Source organism: Carlito syrichta, unplaced genomic scaffold (assembly GCF_000164805.1).
Source record: "Carlito syrichta isolate Samal-C Ts95f unplaced genomic scaffold, Tarsius_syrichta-2.0.1 Scaffold167470, whole genome shotgun sequence".
Classification (NCBI taxonomy): Eukaryota; Metazoa; Chordata; class Mammalia; order Primates; family Tarsiidae; genus Carlito; species Carlito syrichta.
In genome coordinates, this window is record NW_007111566.1 from 627,728 (window position 1) to 645,935 (window position 18,208).

General features: G+C 33.8%; 1 protein-coding gene across 1 annotated transcript in view; it reads left to right on the forward strand.

Annotated features, from left to right (window-relative positions):
• NHLRC2 (NHL repeat containing 2) overlaps positions 1-18,208 on the forward strand; it is a 63,033-nt gene that overhangs the window by 29,208 nt on the left and 15,617 nt on the right. Inside the window, exons 5-6 of the mRNA XM_008051150.2 lie at positions 121-250; positions 16,080-16,179. Of these exons, the coding sequence (XP_008049341.1) occupies positions 121-250; positions 16,080-16,179 (230 nt within the window). The remainder of the gene's footprint in view (positions 1-120; positions 251-16,079; positions 16,180-18,208) is intronic.

Genomic DNA, 18,208 nt, shown 5'->3' on the forward strand with positions numbered 1-18,208 from the left:
ATTACCTTTTTTTTTTTTTTGAAGAAAACATTGTGTTGCACATACTCTTTAAATGTTCTATTGGAAATCTTTACATAGCAAAAGATAAAAGAAAAGGTAACATCCATTAAATTTCTATAGATTGACCTAGAAACTGAGAAGGTGAGCACTGTAGCTGGCATTGGAATTCAAGGTACAGATAAAGAAGGTGGAGCAAAAGGAGAACAACAACCCATTAGTTCCCCTTGGGATGTAGTTTTTGGAGCATCAGGTATGTAAACTTCTACTATTAAATGTAAGTAAACTTTGCTTAGTAAAACTAAGACTTATAATAGTCTTGAGATAGTCATTCGGATTAATTCTACTGCTAATTATTTTATATTTTTATACCTATGACTTGGGGTTTGTTAATTGTATAAAAACAGAAAGCAGCAACGTAAGTATATATTATTAAAGTATTACATATCTTATTTTATATATAAGATAGAATATGTATTACTCTATAAAGAATTTCATCTTGAATGCGCCTTCCAATTAATGTATCTTCCAGTTAATGTTCTTAAAAGGATTATAGTTTCAGGGCTACAAAAGATTATTTATGAACTATACCACTTAACAGTGAGGCCTTATTTACTCTAGTTTAAAAAGGAATCAGAGGTAGCTGCATTTTTGTTTTTTGTTTTTTGGGGGCTAGGTAGGAGTCTCACTCTATCGCCCAGGTGGCATGCTCATGGCCACCACAGCCTTGACCTGCTGGGCTCAAGTGATCCTTCTGCCTCAGCCTTCCAAGTAGCTGGAACCACAGGCACATGCCACCATGCCTGGCTAATGTTTTGATTTATTATAGAGATGAGGTCTCGCCAAATTGCCCTGGCTGGTCTCGAACCCCTGGATTCAGGCAGTTCTCTCACCTCCACCTCCCAGAGTGCTAGGATTAAGGTGTAAGCCTCTGTGCCCAACCTGATTTTTCTTTAGATTTTTAAAATGTGTATTAAAGTATGATAGCTCTTTTAAGCAATTAAAAAAGTTTTTACCCTACTAAATTATGTAGATATTAATAGCGAATGAGACTTATATTATCTTTGTGATATCCATGGCCTATATTAATGGACTAAAAGAAATCCAGGTGTACCCTTATTAGCACTCTTATTTTTTAATGGTTATCTGCATGTCTAAAATCAGATTAATGAATAAAAAATTAGTAGAATACATTAAAAATGGAATTTGGGACTAAATTGTTGGTGTGGTCTTAGTATATTTGAAGAGCATATAAGGACCAGTTTAGTTGAATAGCTTTACATTGAGATAACTCTCTATTATGATGCCAGTTGGGTTATGATTCAGAGACCTTACTTTTTTCATTGTGATGAACTTTTATAAAGCATTTAAATAAATGAATAAATTTCTGGTACTCCCACACTTGATATATTTAACTTAAGTATTTTGTTTAAGGTATTTTTGAGACTTCCATTTTTGGAATTGTATGTTCAGAACTTTTCTGAGTTGTTTCATAGCTCACCAAAGGGGATGATGTAGTGAGAGCCATGCATTCTAGGTCCAGGTGATAAGGGGATATTTTATACATAGAAAATTTTCAAATTGTAATAAAATCAGTTCCAACTCGGTCTTCATTTTATTACTATCCATTAGCAATTCTGAATAATTTCATGGTTAACTTCCCGTTAGGACTTACCACTCCTGCCTCCCTGCCTTTGGTACACTACTGAGCCATTAGAACATGACTCTTATAGATGGAAAAACAATCTGAAACTATCTATCAGTGACATAGTCAAAGTCATTGAAATTTGTTTCTTTGGTATGTTACTACCATCTCTCAAGGAAGAAAAAAATTCTGCCCTTAATATATAAGCCCCCAATAATTTCTAACTAATAATCCGTATAATAATTTAGTTCTTGATATTGATTCTTTGCAACTTACAATCTATATCTACTGTATGTGTCTGTAATTGCCACAATACTGCTGCATGAGCAATCATCCCCAAACTTATACAAATCTAAACCTTAAATTTTTGCTCATATACGGGTTTAGGGTTCAGCTGAACTTGGTTCTAAGCTGTTTCTTAGTTCCAGATCGAATACATTTGTTACTCATCTTCCTTGGACCAGTAGCTGTCTGAGGCATGTTCTTCTCTTGACAAAAGGCAGGAGCACAAAAGGGTAAGCCCTATTACACACATTTTAAACCTTTCTTACATCATGTTTGCTACCTCCTGTTATTAAAATAAATCACATAACCAAGCTCAAAGCCACAGAGCAAGGGCATGCACTTTGCCTATCATGAGTCCATGGTAAGGCTGTGGATATATAACTTTACTACAGATGAGTGAGGAATTGAGAACAATAATTCAGCCTGTCACATATATCAGTATTTACATTGCTTATAAACAGGATGTGCTTTCTGGATGCTTTACTAAGTTAGATTTATTGAATAGCCTAGGAATACTTAAAATCTTTTCTAGTTAACATTTTTTTAGTCACACTTTTCTGGCCTGGAATTTTTTGTTGTTTATCTCTGTATTGAGAATATCTCCAATTTACTTTCTAAGGAAAATTATGACTCTGTTGACAAGCATACCCTCAGGTTCCAACTGGAGTGACTAGTTAAGAGTTTATCTTTATTAAACTCTGTGTTCATGAAAGGAGGTGAGTCCTACCTTAGCTCAACAGATTATAGCTCTGCACTTAAGTTAAGCTGAAAATATCTTCACTCCAGTTACTTGACAAAGAGAAGTAATCTTGAATCCACCTAGGTTCAACACCTTGCAGAATGCTGGCTTAAGAGAAAATGGTTTTCAAGTACCTTATGAAGGACCTACGGTCACAATGACTAGTCCATTGATTTTTAACCTTGTATTATATAACAAGGCATTGGTGGTTAGGCCACCAATTTCTGGGTATTCCCAGAAACTATTTTTAAGATTCAGGAAAATTGGAAAGATTCTTAATAGACTTTCAAGTCTTTTATCCAAAAATACTTTAAGAACCACTGCTTTAAATTTCTATAAAACCTAATCCTGAATTAATGTATATTATCAGAGTGTGGAACAATTGGATCATAGAATATTTGCTCTACTTAAAATTGTTTTTACTAAATTGTATTTTAGCATGATGTCATTCATTGAAAAATATGTCAACACAGAAACATGTTCATTTATACTTATGTGTGTGTATTTCATATTACTTATTTCATCAAAACACAATCTTATTGGATTTGTTACTGTTTTTACTGTAAGGATTTATTACCTTACAAATGGTCTCTCATTGTCTACTAGGGAAATTTTTCTGTTCTCTGTATTGTGGATAACTATATTTTAACCTGAGTATCAGGTTATTTATTTTTTACTCCCAGGTTTGTTTTTAGACTCCTGGATAGTTTGACCATCATAACTTTTCATTGTTGTATTGACTGCTAGAAAACATAGAGACAGATTTATCCTTAGCAGTCAAATGGATAATATGACATTCATTAAAACTGTTTTTACTAAATTTGCAACTTACAACCTATATCTACTGTATGTGTCTGTAATTGCCACAATACTGCTGCATGAGCAATCATCCCCAAACTCATACAAATCTAAACCTTAAATTTTTTCTCACATTAAAAATTAATGTTTGCATCTTCCTTTTGCAGCCATATTTACCTTTTCTTCAGTTTTCTTATTTTAAATTTATTTATGCCGTTCAGGTTTATAAGGTACCTGAATCCTTTGTGAAATAAAAATAGAAGTAAGTAGACACAGTAGAATCCCACTTTACTGAGGTGATTGATAATCAGTCCATATAAGAAAAAAAAAACACACTTTAAAAGTTGAGAATCATAAAAAACTATAAATACTTTATTTTTACTTAAGAAATAGAAATGAACTTTTTTCAGCCAATCTTTTGATGTAGAAATAAAACCTTTTCTTTAAGAGCACCTGACACTCTTTCTTTCACTGCCCAAAATATATTATTTTGATTTCCTTAAAGTGTGCTGGCAATTTAAATTCTCTTACAAAGAAATCTGCGGGCTGAAGTTTATTAGTTTTTTTTTTTTTAACTTTTGAACCTATTCTTTCCAATTGCTTTTTCTAAGTAATTCAGCAGTTTGACTTAGTGTACCTTTCCAAAATATTCAGCTTCGTTTTCATAAAAACAACTTTTTTTCCATTTATATTGTAGTGGCCTACAAATATTTAAATTACATAGTTGTACAATTTGTTTAAACAGATGTGGGAATAACTTGAAGGGAAGAATGACTGAGAAAAATTGTTCTCTGGTTAAACACTTAAATTTTTTAATACTTAAAAATTTTATAGGATATTTCTGAAATTCTACCATAGTTAGGGATGTGAGAAAGAATAGAGTTATCAGGAGGAAAACATGAAACATAGGTTAAGTATTGTGATATTTTATTTAATGGGCTGCTCTACAGTATAAATAAACCACAGCTATATCCTGCAGCATGAAAAAATATCATAAGGAGTATTTTGAGTGGAAAAAGCAAGTTACAGAAGAAATTTATGATTTGATTTCTTTTATAGAAAATGCAATCGCATTTAAGACAAAATAAGCATTGGGAGAGCCATATGACGTGGTAAAATTTGAAAGTAGAAGGAATGAAACACAAATTTTTAGAATAATGATTCTTTGTGGGAGGAGGAGGAGTGAGTATAGTCGCAGAGGAATGCATGGGGTTTTCAAATAATGCTGCCTTTCTTAAGCTTTGTAGTTGCACATAGGTGTCATTATTTAAACTTTAAATATACATGAATTCTATGAGTATTTATAAACATTAAAAATAAAAAATAGCTTAGGTAAAGAGAATGAAAAATAACAGACAAATACACAGTTGAATATATACCCAACCAAGGGTTCCAGCTTAATAAAACAGCATATTTCAAGAAGAAATTAGCGAGAGATAGCTGTGGTTATGTCAGACAAAATAGATTTTAAGTCAATAACTATAAAAATAGACAAATAAGGTCATTATATAGTGGTAAAAGGGGTCAGTTTATCAAGAACTTGTAACAGTTGTAAATATAAATGCAGTCAACATTGAAGCACCTAAATATATAAAGCGAATATTACTAGATCTGAAGAGAGACTACAATATAATAATGGTAGCAGACTTCAGTACCCCAGTACCTCACTTGTAACTAGAAAAATCATCTAGACAGAAAATCAGTAAGGAAATAGTGAACTTGAACATACTTTAGACCAAATGGACCTAACAGATACTTATAGAACATTCCAATACAACAAAATACAAAATAAACACTCTTCTTCAGTGCACACAGAAAATTATCCAGGATAGATCACATCTTAGACCACAAAACAAGTCTTAACAAATTTAAGAGGACTGAAATCATAATGAGTATATTTTCTGACCACAATGACATGAAACAAAAAAATCAAATAATGAGGAATCTTGGAAAATTCCCAAATATGTGGACATTAAGCATTGTGCCTCTAACAACCAATGGGTCAAAGAGGAAATTTAAAGGGAAATTTTGAAATATCTTGAGACAAATGAAAATGAAAATATAATACACCAAAACTTATAGGATGCAGCAAAAACAGTCCTGAAAGGGAAATTTATAGCAGTAAATGGAATAAAACAAGAAAGATCTAACAACCTTGATGTTCCCTTGAGGCACTAAGGGAAAAAATAAAAATAGAGCGAAGTAAACCCAAACTTAACAGAAGGAGGGAAATGACAAAGACCAGAACAGAAATAAGCAACATAGACAGAAATATAATAAAAAGATAAATGAAACTAAAAGTTGGTTTTTTGAAAAGATAACAAAGTCAACAAACTTTTAGCTATACTAACAAAAAAAGAGAAGCCTCAAACAAAATCAGAAATGAAAGAGGAGACATTACAACTGATATCACAAAAATGTAATCATACAAGACTACTATGAACAATTATGCACCAACAAATTGGATATCAGAAGAAATGAATGGATTCCTAGAAACTTGCAATCCACTAGAGTGAATCAGGAAGAAATAGGAAATCTAAAGAGACCAGTAATGAGTAATAAGATCGAGTCAGTACTAAAAAATCTATTAAAGCCCAGGGCCTGATGACTTTACTGCTGAATTATACCAAACTTGCAAAGAAAAACTAATACTTATCCTTTTCAGACTTCTAAAAAATTGAGGAGGGAATGCTTCCAAATATATTTTATGAGGCCAGCATTACCCTGATACCAAAGCCAGATAAGTATGTGCTTCAAGAAATGAAGACTACAGGCCTGTATTCCTGATAAACAGAAGTATAAAGTCTCAAAAATACTAGCAAACTGAACTCAATAGAACATTAAAAATGATCAAATGTGATTTATCCCAGGGGTACAAGAATGGTTCAGCATACCTAAGTCAATAAATGTATTATACCGTGCTAACATAATGAAGGACAAAAACTACATTATCCTCTCAATAGATGCAGAAAAAACACTGGACATAATTTATCTGTTCTTGATAAAAACTCAAAAAATAAGTATAGAAAGAATATATCTCAGTGTAATAAAGACCATATATGACAAGCCTACAGTTAACTTACTCAGTGATGAAAGTTGAAGGCTTTTCCTGTAAGATCAGGAACAAGACAAGGATGCCCACGCTTGCCATTTCTATTCAACATAGTACCTAGCTAGAGTAATTAGACAAGAAAAAGATATACATATAGGAAAGGAGAAGTGAAATTGTCTCTATTTGCTGGTGATATAATCTTATATTTAGAAAACACTTATGACTCAACCAAAAGACTATTAGAACTGATAAGCAAATTTAGTAAAGTTGCAGGTTACAAAATCAACATACAAAGATAGTAGCATCAAAAAAGTAAAATACTTTAGAGTAAATATAACCAAAGAGGTAGAAAGATCTGTACACTGAAAACTATAAAACATTAATGAATGAAAGGAATTGAAGCAGACAAATAAATGGAAAGATATGCCATTTTCATGGATTGGATTAATTAATATTGTTAAAATGTTTATATTACCCAAAACTGTATACAGATTTCTATCAAAACTCCAGTGTCATTTTTCACAGAAATAGAAAAAAAACATTTCTAAAAATTTGTATAGAACCAAAAAAGACCTGAGTAGCCAGGGCAATCAAGCAAAAATAACAAAACTGGAGGCATCACACTCCCTGATATCAAAATATAAAGTTATTGTAGTCAAACAGCATTGTGCTGGCGTTAAAACAGACTTGTCAACCAATGGAACAGGATAGGAAACCCAGAAATAAACCCAAGTGTTTACTGTGAAATGATTTTTGCATAGTTGCCAAAACAACACAATGGGGAAAGGACAATCTCTTGAATAAATGGTGTTGGGAAAACTAGATATCCACGTGCAGAAGAGTGAAATTGAGCTTTTATTTCACAAAAATCAACTCAAAAGAGATAAAAGACTGAAACTGAAAAGACCTGAAACTGTGAAGTTACTAGAAGAAAACAGGAGACAAGCTCCACATCATTGCTCTGGGCAATACATGATTTCTTGGATAGGCCTCCAGAAGCACAGGCAACAAATGCAAAACTAAACCAATGGCAGTGCATCAAAATGAAAAGCAGCTGGACAGCAAAGGAAACAATAGAGTGAAGAGGCAGCCTATATTTGCTAACCATACTCTGATAAGGAGCTAATATCCAAAATATATAAGGAACTCTACTTAATAGCAAGAAAACAACCTGACTTTAAAAATGGGCAAAGAATATGAACAGACATTTCTTAAAGGAGATACAAATGGCCAATGAATATGAAAAAATGTTCATCATCTCTAATCATCAGGGAAATGTAAATTAAAACCACCATGAGATATCACCTCACACCAGTTAGAATGGTTTTATCAAAAAGACTAATGGTGTTATTGAGGATGTGGAAAAAAAGGGAACCTTTGTCTGCTGTTGGTTGGAATGTAAATTTGTACAGCTATTTTGGAAAATAATGTGGAGGTGCCTCAAAAAACTAAAAATAGAATTATCACATAATCCGGCAATCCCACTTCTGGATATGTATCTAAAGAATTTGAAATTGCTATCAAAGAGGAATCTGCATTCCCATGTTCATTTCAGCATTATTTACAACAGCCAAGATACTAAATCAACTTAAGTGTTCCTCAATGGATGAATGGATAAAGAAAATGTTATACATATAATACCAACACTAGATTAGCATACTAAATAGAGAGTATAGTGTGCCAGAGTCCCATTAACCTTCATTGGCCCTTTAATCAGCATTTTACCTAAATAAAAGTTTAGTTGTTCTTAGACAACTTTTAATGGTTGAGGTCCAACTATTTAGTTTGCTAGTCTGGTAATATATAGTGTTGGTATTATGTGCTTTGATATATGCTTCTCTTTCATTAATATGCTGTAAAATATCAAAATATTTTTGCTTTAAAAATAATCAGCTAATACAGAAATTTTTGAAGGAATAAATTTGTTGCAGTGTGATTAGTGTACTTTTGTTAAAATAATAAGTTGTATCTTTATATCTAAAATTTGTGAGAAGATACTTATAGTACCTTAATCACATTGAATTGTTGTCACTAAGATTTTTTTCTTTAGTCAGGTTAAGAAGGTATAATTTATACATAAAGTAAAATTTATTAGGTGTATAATTTTATGAATGTTGACAAATGTATGTAGTCTTGTAACTTTTACCACAATTAAGATATTTCCATAACCATAAAAAGTTCCCTCATGACCCAGTGTTCAATCTCCCTCACCGTCAGCACTTCCTCTCCAGCTGCTGGCAACAGTGATCTCTTTCCCTCAGTTTAGTCTTGTCTGGCTTCTTCCATCTAGCATAATGCTATTGAGAGTCATCCTTCTTGTGGCATGTATCAGGAGTTCTTTTTTTATTGCTGAGTGGTAGTTCATTGTGTGGCTACACCGTAGTTTTTCATTCACTAGTTGTTAAGTATTTGAGATATTTCTAGTTTTTAGCAGTTGTGAATAAAGTCTCTATAAATTTGTGTACAGATTTCCTTGTGGTAATATGTATTTTTATTTCTCTTAGGCAAATGCCTAGGAATAAGATTGCTGGGTCGTGTAGTAAGTGTATGTGTAATTATGTAAGAAACTGCCAAACTGTTTTCCAAAGTGGCTGTGTTCTTTGAGTCCCAAGAGTCTGTAGTCATTTCTTCTGCCTGAAGAACTTCTCTAATATTTCTTTTCCCTGTTGGCAGGGACTTCTCTTGCCTCTTTTCTGATCTGAAAAAGTATTTAGCTTTCGTTTTTGAAAGATTTTTTTTGTACTCTCTATGTAAGTCTGGATTGACTTTTTTTTTCTTGAGACAAGATTTCTTCTGTTACTCAGGCTAGAGTACAGTGGCAGGATTGTGACTCACTGAATCACTGTAGCCTTAATCTCTTGGGCTCAAGGGATTCTCCTGCCTTAGCCTTCCGAGTAGCTAGAACTAAGGCATGACATGACGTCTAATTTTTTTTTTTTTTTTTTTGTAGAGATGGAGATGGGGTCTTGCTTATGTTGCATAGGTTGGTCTTGAATTCCTGGCCTCAGCCCTGCAAAGTGCTGGGATTACACACATGAGCCCCTGCACTTGGCCTTTTTTTCTTTTAATACTTTAAAGATATCACTTCATTGTCCTCTGGCTTGTGTTGTTATCCATAAGAGGTCTGCTTTAATTTTTTCCTTTGTATGTAAAGTAGTATATTTCTTCTCCGGTTGCCTTCAAGATTTTATCTTTGGTTTTAGCAATTTGACTGATATATCTAGGAATTATCCTGCTTGAAGTTCATAAATCTGTGGTTTGATGTTCTTCCTTGTTTTCAAGAAATTTGCACTCATTATCACTTAACATATTTTTTTCTGTGCCTTTCTCTCTTTCTGGGATTTTAGTTGTCCATATGCTAGATTGTTTTATATTATGACCAACAACTCTTGCATGATGTATTATTCTTATTTCACTCCTCTTTTTTTTTTCTTCTTTATCTGTTGGTTTGGTAGTTTGTTGATTTATCTTTAGGGTCACTGATTTATTTTTCTCATCTCTGTCTAGTCAGTTGATGAGCTTGTTGAAGGAATTTTTCATCTCTAAGAAACGCCTTTTTTTAGTTAGCATTTCTATTTTATTTTGTCTTATAGATCCACCTCTCTGATGAAATTCCCCATCTCTTTAGGTGTGTTAGCCACCTTTTTCTCTTGGTTCTTTAACATACTATGCAGAGTTCTTTCAAAGTCTGTATCAGATAGTTCCAAATTAGTATCGTCTTGGAGTCTGGTTCTGTTCATTTCTTTGTCACTTGAAAATGGATAATTTTTTTCTTGCTTGTATGTGTGTCTTCTCATTGTTTATTATATGGCAGTCATCTTGTGTAGAACTATAGAGACTGAGATAAATAGTATTTTTGCCATTATTATGAGAGGTTGAGTCCATTTGGTCAGAAGCTGAGCTGGGCCTGGTTTTCATTATTGCTGTGGTTACCGTCAGCGCACTATAGCTTTCAAATTCCTCTGGCTAGGCTGCTGTTGCCTTCTGGATTTTGCCTCAGTACAGTGACCTAGGTGCTGGAGAGTTTTCTCAGTGTTATTGCTCCACCCTCTGCTTTCATTCATCCTTGTATAACTGAGTCACAACCATGGCTATCTGTCTACACTCTTGCACCTGTCTGGGATGGACTGCTGCTATTTGTTACTCTGCCTTAGTCTTATGTTGGGGATGGGAATGTTGATGTTCTCTGTTTTTCATCCTCATTCTTTAATTTTTTTCCCTTGTTCCTTTGTATATAAAGTATATTTCTTCTCTGGTTGCCTTCAAGATTTTATCTTTGGTTTTAGCAATTTAGCTGACATATCTAGAAATTATCCTGCATGAAGTTCTTAAATCTGTAGTTTGATATTCTTCGCTGTTTTCAAGAAATTCCCACTCATTATCACTGAACATTTTTTTCTGTGCCTTTCTTTCTGGGACTTTAGTTATCCATATGCTAGATTGTTTCATATTATGACCAATAACTCTGGTCATAAAAATTTCTTGAGAGGTGGTAAGTGTGATGACTATGAGCAGGGACTCTAGAGCCAGATCACCTGGGTTTTCATTTCCACATCTTAGTAGTTAATTGTGTGACAAATTCCATAGCATCTTTATGCCTTAGTTTCCCCATCTGAACTGAAGATACAAATAATACCTATCTCAGAGAATTATCATGAGGATTATGGGAATTAATATATGTAAAGCACTTAGTACAGTGCCTGCACATGGAAAGTGCTATATAAGTGTTTGCTATTATCATTGTTTGCTACAAAATAAGAATTTTATCATAAATGTCACAAAGAGATACTGATAATCTGAACCAAACCAATAATGGGATGGCAAGGGACTAGAAAATACACTTTAAGGAGATTATCCAACCACAGGTCATTCCCAGGGGCTACAGGGAAAGAAGGGCAGAAGGTTACCCTCTGTGGGTGCATTTGATCAGATACCTATTTCTGATCACACACAAAAATGTGCTTGAGTACTACTTGATACCAGAGCTAAGTCCATGGGCCATAAGTAGAGGGAGGGAGAAAAAGGGCCAAGCGGAGAACTAGATAGAAGAAGAGCACAAGCTCACTTCTGTAGTTCTTTCATTCTTACCAGAACATTTATAATCCATATCAGATTCACTAATGAATTAATATTCCAAGTTTTGATGTGTGAATTTTAGCAAATTATTTAGTCTCTTTGAATCTGTTTCTTCTGAGATCATATGAGATTAGGCGCATTCAGGTGGTCAGGCCATAGACTGAATCTGTTTATAAAATGAAAATGATGATCATAAAACTTCTTCAGGTTGTTAAATTAAAGGAAATAATCCATGTAATGTGATTAGCCCAGTGCCTTAAACATAGGAAGTGTCCTTCATGGTTATTATAATCAACATCATTTATCATCATCATTAGTTGGTATTTGAATCTCAGATTCCTGAATCCTGACCTGACACAGCATTTGCTGCTATACTTTTTCCTCATTCCTCAGGCATCTAAAAGAAATTAATACAGAGACAAAGACCAAACAAATGCTTGCACTTTATTACTGTAAAGCTTTTGCCTTTGTATAGTAAGCCCTAACTGAGCTAGACTCATATACACCAACGTAGCCTCTCCTCTGGCAAGACAGAGGCTTTAAAAGCATGCTGAGAAGATCATGTAGTTTTGTTCCTAAGGCTAAGCACTAAATTTGCCTAACTCACACTTCCCAAATTTTCTTAGAGTAGGACATTCATATGAAAGAGGCTACTTTCAGAGTGAGAACAAGATGGCATACCAGTTCGAAGGTAATCCTTGCAGTAATCCATGATGGTGGCTTAGATCAAGGTGGAGGTAGTGAGAAGTGATCAGATTCTGGATAGGTTTTGGCCAAGGAGCTAACATGATACTGATGGATCATGGATCAAGGGAATTAAGGATGACTCCAAAGTTCATGACCTGAGAAACTGAAAGAATGAAGTCTTTGTAATGTAATGTTCTTGGTCAACCTTGCAGTCTTTTCATCTACAAGGTCCTATCATTGACTAGAGCTAATTTTGCTATGAGGATAAGTTATATACAAATCGATGGTTATTTCCCTCAATAATAATTCTCAGTATAGAGGACTTAAAGCATAGTTTGTTAGATTACCCTTAGGTGTTTGAAGTTTTTAAATGCCATTATAAATTTTGTTTTATGTTTGTTTGCTGGTATAAACAAGTAAATAGAATTTACTCTTGTTGACCTTATAACCAACAGCATTGCTAAATTCTCTCATGAATTCTTGTAGTTCCTCTGTTTTTAAAGATTTTCTATGTACAGGTTTGCAGTTTTATTTCTAATATTTGTGCTTATTGCTTCTTTTTCCTCCTTTGTTGCACAAGCTAAGAATAATATGATACTAAATAGAAGTATTGATAGGAGGTTTCTTTGTCTCATTTTTCTTCTCCAAGAGAATGTTGGCAATATTTCTCTATTAAATAGGATATTTGCTATGAATTCTTCCAGAAATAATCTTTGTAAGATTAAATAATTTGCCTTCTGATCCTAGTTTGCTGAGTCTTTATCATGTATAGAAATTGTTAGAGATGTTATGTTAAATGGCTTTTTTGTGTGTGTGTGACTTTAGAGTTCTCAACCCTATCAGATCCCAAATCCCCTTTCTGTAATAAATTTTATGAAAAGCCCCTATTACTGACCGTACTTAAAGTGAAATTCATAGCTGATACAATCCCCCTACACTTATGTATGTTTTAAATATAAAGAAGAAATAAGCATAATTTATAATAAAATAATGAATTCACTATGCAGATATTCTGGTATAACTATACTGTCATATAATATATTGCCTATCAAATATCCAAAGCAGTTTTTAGGGTAGGATGCCACTCCCATTCAGAATCATTGTTTTAGAAGATATTAGCAAAGGTTTGCATTTGTAACAGACTTCTTTGATTAGAGATGAATCATGAGTAATATCAGAAAATGCCAACTGTCATTAGGATAATTTTAGGCCTTATAGTTATAATGACCAAAAAAAGAGAACATTTTTTCTTGTGTTATCTAGGGGAAGGTTTACTCATTCAACAAATATTTACTGAGTATTTGCCATGTGTCTGGCACTATTCTGGATGCTAATAATAAAACTGTGAGTAAAACAAAGCTGCTAGCCTCTTAGACTATGCTCACTAGAAAAGAAAGGAATAAACTAATCAATAAATATATAACATGTAAGACTTTTAAATCCTGCAAAGAAAAACTAGGCAAAGTAAACAACTAGAGAATGATGGGGTGTATACATGTGTAGATATGTGTTGTATTAGATAGGATCGATAAGAAAAAAGCTTGAGTGGAGATCTGAATGTGTACTGCTGCCTGGAGATGAGCTTTCTAGGAATAGGAAAGAGTTAGCACACTTGGTATAGAAGTTGAAAGACAGCAAATATTTTTTAGCATCTAACATTTACCAGGCATCAAGTTAGGCATTTTATTTACATTGTCTTATTCATTCCTTCCAGTAATCTTATGAGCAATGATATCCTGATTTTACAGATGAGAACATTGAGGCAACAAATTAGAAAGTGATGCAGTTAAGAGTCAAATCCAGACTCACCTGGTTCCAAAGCCAAGGAATTGGATGAAGGGATGCTTTCAGGAGCACTCTTCTTTTAATGATCTGTCACAGTACCATAAGAATAATTTAGTTCCATTCAGAGAAATGAGAGAACTGGGTAGAGGACTTGAAACATAATCATTTACAGCACTTCATGTAGCATTTTTTTTTTTTCTTTTTGAGTAGAGTCTCAATCTGTCACCCAGGCTGGAGTGCAATGATGCAATCACAGTCATTGCAGTCTCGACCTACTGGGCTCAGGTGATCCTTCTGCCTCAGCCTCTGAGTAGTTGAGATTACAGGCATGCACCACTACTCCCAGCTAATATTTTGGTTGCATTTTAAAAATATTATAGAACAAGTAAAGACTTTGGAATATTGTGAATGGAAAACATCCTAGTTAAGTTAAAATGAATAAGATTATTCATTTTGTGGACTTTCTGTGCCTTTCGTTTGTAGATCTAGATTCATTAAATAATAACCATGGCCAACATTAGTGTTGCTACTTCCAAGCATTATTTTAACTACTTCACAAGCTTTGAACCTTTCATTTCAATATCAGTATTCCTCAAATAACAGGGAATATTTTATTAGCTTAGGTTTCCTATTCATTCTAGTAGGTCCAGATTGTAGCTCTAGAATAACTAAAGGGACATTGTGGTATGTTAACAATTAATTATGGGAAGTTTTTAATCTAGTTTCAAGGTGACTAAATTCTCAGAGTATATCGATGCCAGTATCACTATTAGTATAGTTTATGCTTACAACCATGTCAGATTGAGAAAAAGTAAGTGAAAGTAAATTACTTTTCTTTAGACTTTATCAGATAGCAATTAAGAACACAAAGAAAGAGACAATATTTGAAATAATTAAGGGCATAGATTTTTCTGTTGAACTGTCTGGGTTCAGATTCTAGCTCCTACTTTATTAGATCTGTGATCCTGGCGAGTTACTTAATTTCTCTGAGCCTCTTCATCTGTAGAATAGGCCTACTAGCAGTACCTACCTTTTGGGGCCTTTGAGGAAATTTATGTGATAAATTTCGTAATAGCCACAATTTGTTGAGAACCATTATCATTATTATTGTTTCTGTTGTTAAATTGAAAGACATTAGAAAGTAATATAAGTTAAGGAAGAAAAATTCTTTTTGGACACAAACTACTTGAAATTTTTAAAAATGCAAATAAAAATAACCTTATTAGGATATTTCTTTTATTTTATAAGATCTGTCAGACCAAATTATTTTAGGTAAACCGTCTCAATTACTTTTAAAAGTAACTTCAAGATACATTTTAAGTTAAAATAATTAAATATTTTAAAAATATAATTTATTTGAGAAATAGAGGTTTGTCACATGGTAATAAGTTGTACCATCAGTTTCTAAAAATAGGAAATTATTAATTTTAGTAAATAGAGCTATATTGTAGTAGATTGAATTTCTTGACTATTTTGTATGTCAGCTGAATTTTTTGATAATGTTTCGCAACCAGTTAGACAATGGATTTTAAATAGCTATTTTGAATTATTTGTGCCTCAAATCTAATACTATGGTGGCAGTACACATTTTCTAAAGTCTTAAAAGATACCATTTTTTCATGGAAATTGTTCAAAGAACTTGTTACTAAAGCTTATAACTTAGGTGGTAAGCTCTAGGTATTAGACTGGCAAGTAATTTCTTAGCGAATATGCCCGCCCATTTCTTCTATCCCATAAAATAAGAAATCAGGAGTTTACAAATATTGTGCCCAGAGATGCAGAGAATGTTTTGATAGTATGAATTCCTGTGAAATTGTTGCAGGTAAAATTAATAAGTTTAAAGAAGTAAGCCTTTCACAAGGAAAACATTTTCAAAAACAACTTAAAATATTGCAAATATTTTTATTTTTTGTCAGATTTTATATAGACATATTATCTTTCCTGATAGGAACTTGAAACAGTTGTGTTTATATTAGCCAGATATGTATATAATAATTACTATTTATTTTTTAAAGGTTTGGAAGTCCAAAGAGATGACATTCTATGGATAGCCATGGCAGGAACTCATCAGATATGGGCACTCCTATTGGATTCTGGCAAATTGCCAAAGAAAAAGTAAGTGGCAGCATCTCTCTTTGAGTGGATTGAATTACTTGGAGTTCATAGAATTTCCTTTCCCAAAGTCACCATACTCCCAACACCCACTGTGCTCTTCAGGATATGCTAGGTAATCCTACCATAACAAACAACCCAGATTCTCAGTGCCTTAACTCAAGTCCTGTTTCTTGCTAATTCACTTAGGTTCACTGGGGAGCACTCCTCTGTCACCAGGTTGATGAAATAGGCACTCTCTGGAGCTTTGCCAGTCATCCTGGCAAAGTGAGAGAGAAAGAGGTAGGAGGTTACTCACTGGCTCTTAGAACTTCTACTCGAAGTGACACACATCACTTCTACTCACATTGCATCAGCTACAGTAAGTCTTATGGCCACACTTAAGTTCAAAGAACCTGGACAACATCTAGATGGAGAACTGGGAATATTTGATTGGTCCTCATCTTTTAAGACATACTTCAAATGATCTTCAATCATTCATTCAAAGAGTACCACATAGGACAGAGTGGTTATAGCTCAGGTTTTGTAATCAGGCCTGAGATTGAATCCTGGCTCTGCCACTTATCTGTTTGAGTCTTGGGGAGCCACTTTAACTTCCTAATTTGTTTATATTACCTTATTTATATTACCTCATAGGCTTGTTTTAGTAGTAATAATATGTATGAAGCACTAAGCACTAAGCCTAGTATGTTCAGTAAACATTGGTAGCTTTGCTGCCACTGTTGGGGATAAAAGGATGAAAGGGTAGTATCTACAGAGTTTCTCATATCTGCTCCATACACCCCAGGGAAAACTGACCATACTCTTCTCTGTGACCAGACCATACATGGTATGTAGTTACATCAATACACTGATAAGTTTGCCTGCCCCTCCACTCTCTCTCTTTCTCTTTGTCTCTCCATTTTCTTTTTGATTGCTATTATTTCTAACTATTTCCTCCTACTAGACTGTCTCTTAAAGTGAGGGACCCAGTCTCATTCATGTTTCCACCCCCTGTATCTAGCACAATATCTGGTACATAGTAGGAGCTCAGTAAGGGTTTGCAGAATAAATGAGTGAATGAAAGCCATAGAACATAAAGGCTGTGAAATAGCCATGGAAAGTGGTCATCTTGGTTACATTTGTCTGTGGAAAGGAGTATAGATAATCTCAAATATCAGATATTTCAAATAGTGTGTTTAAATGCGTGTTGCTTTAGAACACATTTATATAATGTTTTACAATGTTTAGTCATTCATCTAACAGGACCACCCTCTTTTGAGTCCTCTCCCGCTGTCAGAACTTTTCTGTCTTCTTAATAAACTCCTGCTTTCTAAAAAAAATAATAATAATATTCATCTAACAAATGTTTATTAAACATACTGTACACAAAACACTTTGCCAAGACAATAGGGATAAAATGATGTTCACTGTGTTAAGTATGTCATAAAAAGATGTGGTCGCTGTCCTCAATGGGCTTAGAGAGGCAGAATCAGATCAGCAAGCAAACACTTAAAAAGTAATGTGTGTAAAAGGAATCACTGCTGTAGTTTCTTAGTTTGCAAATGTTCGTTATGTAAGAGGAAGACCCAATACCAATAAGATCTGAGATGTCAAGGAAGACTTCCTGAAAGAGGTTACCAAACTGAGACCTGATAGAGAAGTAGGAGTTAGGGAGAGAGGGAGGTTTTCCAGGCAAGAGTTGACACTAGTGATGTTGGTAGAAGCTAAATCACACAATGCCTTGCAAGTTCTTTAAAGATATTTGGACATTTGACAAACTTTTATAGAAAGCTTTAAGCAGGGAAGTGTCTTGCTTGGATTTGTGTTTTTACAAGAACACTGGCAACACTCAGATTGGAATAAGACTAGAGACAGATAACATTGAGGAGGCTATTGCTGTTATCCAGGCAAGAGATGATAGTAGCCTGAACAGTGAAGTTACATGAGGTTTACATGAGGGATAATTATAAACAGCAAACAAAAGTAACAGACGTTGCCAGAATATGCTGTTCTGGATGATGGCTGTTTTGGACATAGATGGTCAAGAACT